Source organism: Pogona vitticeps, chromosome 3 (genome assembly GCF_051106095.1).
Source record: "Pogona vitticeps strain Pit_001003342236 chromosome 3, PviZW2.1, whole genome shotgun sequence".
In the NCBI taxonomy this organism is placed as follows: Eukaryota; Metazoa; Chordata; class Lepidosauria; order Squamata; family Agamidae; genus Pogona; species Pogona vitticeps.
This window is the reverse complement of record NC_135785.1, coordinates 70661436-70667435: the sequence shown is the minus strand read 5'-3', so window position 1 is coordinate 70667435 and position 6000 is coordinate 70661436. Positions and strand designations below refer to the sequence as shown.

The 6000-nt window shown below is 52.0% G+C and overlaps 1 protein-coding gene across 1 annotated transcript; it reads right to left on the bottom strand.

Annotated features, from left to right (window-relative positions):
- Window positions 1–1009: 1009 nt before the first annotated feature.
- Window positions 1010–3934, bottom strand: HMX2 (H6 family homeobox 2). The gene is made up of 2 exons (XM_020808732.3): window positions 3592–3934; window positions 1010–2193 (listed from the first exon to the last, which is right to left on the bottom strand). Exons 1-2 carry the CDS (start codon window positions 3911–3913, stop codon window positions 1649–1651), a joined length of 867 nt encoding a protein of 288 aa, XP_020664391.3. The 5' UTR covers window positions 3914–3934; the 3' UTR covers window positions 1010–1648.
- Between the last annotated feature and the right edge of the window lie 2066 nt (window positions 3935–6000).

The following is a 6000-nucleotide window of genomic DNA, read 5'->3' as shown; positions in this document are numbered from 1 at the left end:
GCGAAACACGTAGCGCTTTGTTTGCTTCTAAAGAGACCCATCCAAAAACCAGTTAGAGCGATTGAAGCCAATTGGCACCTTTAGCGGCAAAAACCTATTGATTTGTAACAACAGTTCTTCTTACACAGTTTACTTCGGCCCCTTCCTTCCCACAGCCCACTCCCGAACTGATAAGGGTTTCAGGAAATGTGCTTCCACTCAGGATATTAAATTTCGAAACAGGAATCAAACGCTGGCGATAAGGAGAAAGAAAATTCTTCTGAAATCCAGGGGGCTTAACAGTTAGGATCAGACTGGACAATGCCCCTAAGGCCTAATCCTGTTTAAAATCAGGAATGAAGTTTTGAGGCTGAATGATAAAACTAGAAACAGTGTTATGTGTGGAAGAACAGTTCCTCTTAATGAACCAGGAGCAAAATACCAGCTCCATCCTAGTTGTGTCTAATCAGAAGTAAAGGAAAAATCCTATGCTGATTTACTTGGGCGTTAGTCTAATTCAGGCCCAGTCTTACTCAGGAAGTAAGACAGGATGAGAACTAAACTGAAGGTATTTCACGGCGGTAAAGCGCCCTACATTTCTCCCATATCTTTCCGCTTATATCCTAGCCATAAAGGGTGGGAAGCCCCAATTGTTACGGGAAGACCCTTCGGAACAAGGTGGAATGGTTAATAGAGTGAAATATCAATTATTCTCAGTATTTCAGCTCTGCTCTGCTCAGTGTTCCATCTTCTATGCGCTCAGCTTCGTTGCAACGCTGCCGGCCTTAGGAAAGGAACGCCACTGGAGAAGGCTCAAGAACCCTTAGAAAATCACCTCCATCCAGGAAAGAATACCCTCTCCGTTGGCCGAGCATTTTAACTCCTCTTCATTCAAACATCGTTGTTTCCAGTCGAGAGATGCCTATGGCAAAAGGTGTTTGGCTTTTCATACCTCAAATCCAAACACATACCTGGAAAAAAAAGAGACCCGACCCAGATATACAGAAGCAACCTGATCGAAGTTACCAACCATGTTTAAAATGCTTTATTTTCTTTTAAAAATATGTACAGATCTGAAATAGGCTCACTTGTTTTGTCGTTTCCCCGCCCGCACAGATAATAATAATAATACTCAGGGCGAAGTGTAATGAAAAGAGACGGTGAAAAAGAGTCCCACCAAAGACGTGGGGCTCCAGAAGCCCCAGATTTTCCCTACCTGCACACCTTTGGGTTTTTGTTTTAAAGTCAAATCTGTGAGTTGGACCTGTGTTTTTCATTCTGTTTAAGGTCAAGAAACGTCCGTTCTGTCTGGATAGGATGGAATCCCGAACAAGGGGACAAGAACACACATTTCTATGCCAGCCTAGGAAACCACCCGAAGCAACCAACCAACCAACCAACCCAGAGAGTTCCCATAAATAAAAATATTAAAAATATAATATATAATATATATGTCATAGTAATGAATACACATGGTGTATTTCTTAACGAGGAGAGGCGCGCACACCTCCTCTCCGATGGATAACAGAGACGGCTGGGTTAAGAAAAGATGGTGGCGAGCGCGAGGGCCACGGAGGGAGACGGGCTTCCTCGGGAGGCGGCCAGTGAGTGCGGCCAGTCTTTCTCGACTTCCCGTGTTCCTCATTTGTTCTCCCCCCCGCGAGACAGTTCAGTAGTCGATCTTGTTGTAGAGGTTATAAAGCGGCAAGGCTGACAAATTACTGCCGGGGTAGTACAAGGGAGCTGGGAAGGCGATGGATCTGGGGACGGGCACCCGGAGGAGGGAATTGTCTCTGAACACCAAGGGCATCCCCACCAGAGTCTGAGCCGAGGCGTGAGCCATGTTGGCCGCCTCCAGCTCCGCCGAGAGCTGCCGTTTCCATTTGTTCCGGCGGTTCTGAAACCAAGTTTTCACCTGGGTCTCTGTGAGCTGCAGGCTGGAAGCCAGGCAGGCCCGCTCGGAGCTGCTCAGGTAGCGCTTCATGTCGAAGGTGGACTCCAGCTGGTAGACCTGGCTGCGCGAGAAGACGGTGCGCGTCTTCTTCTTGGCCGAGCCGCCTTGCCGGTCCGCCCCGTCCCTTGGCCGGTCCGCCGAGGGCGGGGAAGCCGGCGCGAAGTGCTTCTCTTTCTCCTCCTTGAAGTCCGGCTGGGACGGGGCGAGGAAAGGAGGCGTCCTCTCCGAGCTGATTGCCCCGCCGTTTCCCCTCGGGTTGCCTTAGGGAGGAGAAAGGAAAGACCAAAAAAGAAGGGAAAAGAGAAGGGAAGAGGAACGAAATAAAACGGAGACAAGAGAGAGAAGAGGGAGAAAAAGGTCTTTTGCCTCGGATTGAAAAGAAGACAGGACGCGTCACCGCACCTCGGAAAAAAAGCGGAAAATAAACTAATTCCCCCCCCCCGCCGCGAAAACAAAACCAGAACGCAAACTAAACTATTTCCCTCAATACGAAAAAGACATGCATGCCAACTCCTCTGAGCTTACGCATCTTGATGAGAAGCGGGGTGGGGGTGGGGGGTTAGTCAATTTCATATCTTATTTCCACACAGAATTATCTTCAAGAGAATTAAAAGCACTGGGAAGCATTAACCGACCGAATGCTTTAAATACGATCTATATTATGCTCAGGAGCCGGTCTATCTACAAATACGGCCTTTAACATTCAGTCTGTATATGATTTCAGTTTAGAATTCTAACAATAACAACAAATTTGTTTACTTATAGATAACACACACCCCTTTTGTTCAGTGGGTCTTACTGTCACCTAAGTGTGCGTAGGACTGTAGCCTAACCTGTACCTCTGCACATATTCTCCGTGGGAGTAAATATTTCTGCCACTGAACTCAATAAAATTGACTTCTTGGTGAAGAGGAGGCTGTTGTCTTCTACACTTATGATTTGTTTCCTATTGTATTAGGAGAGCCTACATTTAAAAAACATCTTAACATTTCATACGTTGCTTATTCAAGAGCCGTGCCGGAGAATTTTTCTTTCCCCCTTTATTGACGGGGGTTAAAGGAAAGTCACCCTTATCTATCATAATAAACGAGATTGACCGAAAGGGGAAGGAAAAGGCAAAATGAAATGAGATTTATTCTTTTAAAAACCAAACCCAAAATGTCATCTTAATCCGTATTCATTAAGTGTATCCTTCGCACCAGCCCTTCCCCCCCCCCGCAAAAGAACTGACCAGGAAAGTAAATGAAAAACAATTTTTGCAAGGGGAGGGCAGAAGAAACCCAATAATAGGTAGCTATTACAGAGCTTAGAACCTATGTCTTTATGTCTTTGTAAAATGAACCACTGTATGTGGAAAAGCACCCCAAACCTCTAATCTTCTGGCCTTCCAGACGGACATCAGCCTTTCCCACCCCAGAGGTCGTTTTGGGTTCGTTTCATCCCCTCGAAACTCGGCCTGACTAGAAAGTTCGGATGAAACCGGACAGTTCGCAGCGCCCTGACAAAGCCAGAGAACTCTGCCTCCCGACGCCGCCTCGTCAGGCTAGCCTGGTTTCATCAGACGTGATCATCATCCTTCCTGATGAGGAAGGAAAGGGTTGAGGGGTTTTGTGGACTGGGGGGTGGGGTGGGGATGGTTCGTCGGGTCCGGTACTTACTGAGACACGTGAAACTGATGGGCTGGTGGTGTTTGTGGCACGTTTCTTTAGGACCATGCGAGTCCGGGCAGAAGCAGGCGGGATGCTTCCAGCCCTCCTCCGGCTCCTCTTCCTCGGAGGATACGGACAGGCTCCTCTTGCGACTGGGCCAGGCGGAGGCGGGCGGCTTGGTGGAGCCGGGCTCCCGGCCTCCTCCCTCCGAGGCGGCGGAGGCGGCGGCGGCGGCGGCGGTGGTGCTGCCGCCTAGGATGGACTGGATGGTGAAACTGGAGATCGGCGCGGCCGCGGGACAACTCTTGCTCGGGTCTTCTTTGCTGCTCATCCTGGACTCATAAGAAACCAGAGGAAAAAAGCTCTCGCTTTAGAGAGACACCGGGGACGGGGGGGGGGGGTCGCGGCGGAGGCGGCGGAGGGGGAGGCGGGGGTGGGGAGGGGGCGGCCGGGGGGGCGCGCGCGTCTCCCTCGCTCGGCTTGTGGGGGCACCACCACTTCGGGGGGCTGCTTGGGGCGCGCCTGTGCAGGTTGTCCCTGCGCCGGCCGAGCTCGAATGCATGCTCCTTCCTCTCGCCGATCCCTATTGATCTCCCGGCGGCGGGGGGTGGGTGGGGGTGGCGGGGCTTCATTTGCATGGAGGTTACCTCCGGCTCGGCCAATCACGAGCGCCTCGGCGGCCCCGGAAAGTTTCAAAATTCTAGAACGTCGCGGAGCCGGCGCGAGCGGCTGGCTCCGGCTCGTGTAAACCGGCCAAAGGGAAGCGGTGCAGGCACGCGGAAGGGGGGGGGGGAAGTGCTGCACTCAACCATCAAAGCACGGCTTCCTCTGGCGAAGAGACGCCCCGCCGATCCCACCTTGACGCCTCTCTCCCCCCCCCCTGCGCGCACACATCCACATCCACACACAGCTCCTTGGTCGTTTATTAATACGTAATAGCCTTTTCAGGAGGGCTCAAGGTGACTCGGCGGGGCCCGGAGGGGCGACTAATACACGAGAACGATCGCCTGACTTTCTCGTCGGAAGTGCATCTCGCTGGCTGGGATGGCTGTCTGAGCGAGCAGCCCTGCCCGTGGACGGGAGCGAACCTTTGACGAGCCGTCGGAGGCGGTTTTCTGAACCGCATGGACTCGGCAGTGAGACCCTGAGAGAGTAAGAAAGCTTACTCCCGAGTAAAGGCCTTGTATTACGGAAAAAAGAATGGCTCTCGTGGCTGGCCAGGCCACCCAAGTCACCAGAAGTCCAGAAAATCCTGAGCAGAATGTCTAGCTAAATGCTGAGTACCTGAGACGTTGGTCCCATATTTATTCTCGGGATGCAAGCGTCCCTTTCTCCTCTACCGGCTTCCACCAACTTCCGTCCCTATTATTATTATTATTATTATTATTATTATTATTATTATTATTATTATTATTATTATTATTATTATTATTATTATTATTATTATTATTATTCCTAATTCATTTCCCTTCGGCGCCCGCGAGAGCCGAGAAAGGGGAGATGAACGGTTTGCTTTTGCACGGCAGAAGCAACGGGGGTGGGGGTGGCGTCGTATTCGAGCCGCAAGAACAGGATTCGAGCCTGGATTCTTGACAGTTTCATCATCTGCCCCTGCCCTTCGCTCCCTCCTGCCGCCGCCGCCGCCCCGCAAAGTCTTGTCAACCGAGGGCGACTGGAGGGCTGGGGAGGGGCAGGCAGGCAGGGGAGGGTGAAGCCCCCGCCCCTCAATGAAAGGCACGGCTTGAGCCTCGCTGTGAAACCTTCGAGCCACGAGATGGCCGCTCATCTGCCTCCCTCGGGAGAAAGGCGCGGGGCGGGGGCTTCGGGGGGGGGAGAGAAGAGAGAGACAGGCAATGAAAAGGCGGCCGGGCCTTCAAGTTGTCTGGCGCCAAGCTGCCCAAGGCAAGGGGTGCTCGGGCCAGGATCAATGGGGGGGGGGGAAGAGGCCTCGCCATCCAACCTGAGAAAGACCTTCCCGTTCCCAAACTCCGGCAGGTTCCTCTCTTAAGCTTCCCCGTGGGATGTAATCCATTCCGACGGCGCAAGGTTCAGCCTCGTGATTGTTACCATCGTGATTTTAAAGGACTGGAAAGAACAATGTGCAGTTGCGCATCGCTTGTGCTTTCGGATAGGACTGGCATAAATAAATCCTTGCCAACGACCGTAAGGCGATCGCCCGGCCTTCTCTACAGCCTTGTACCTCTTTGATCGCAGTCGGGAGAATAGAAATAGAAGAGGGGTGCTTATGGGGGAGAGGGGGGAAGAAGAATATTACTCTCTCCCAAAATCTTCTGGAACGGTTCGGTCCAGAAGTAGGGCGGAGGGAGCTCAGGTGGAAGACATACCCACATTGCGCCCACCCCTGCTTTTCTGGAAGCCGGGCTAGGGCATCGCCTTCGGAAGGTTTGGGAAAAGGCG

What these genes read in the sequence shown, in the direction of transcription:
- HMX2 (XM_020808732.3), bottom strand. Translation starts at nt 3,913, where the DNA reads ATGAGCAGCAAAGAAGACCCGAGCAAGAGTTGTCCCGCGGCCGCGCCG. An exon ending in CATCAGTTTCACGTGTCTCA is followed by an intron (nt 2,194 to 3,591) that starts GTAAGTACCGGA and finishes CTCCTCCCTAAG; the next exon opens with GCAACCCGAGGGGAAACGGC.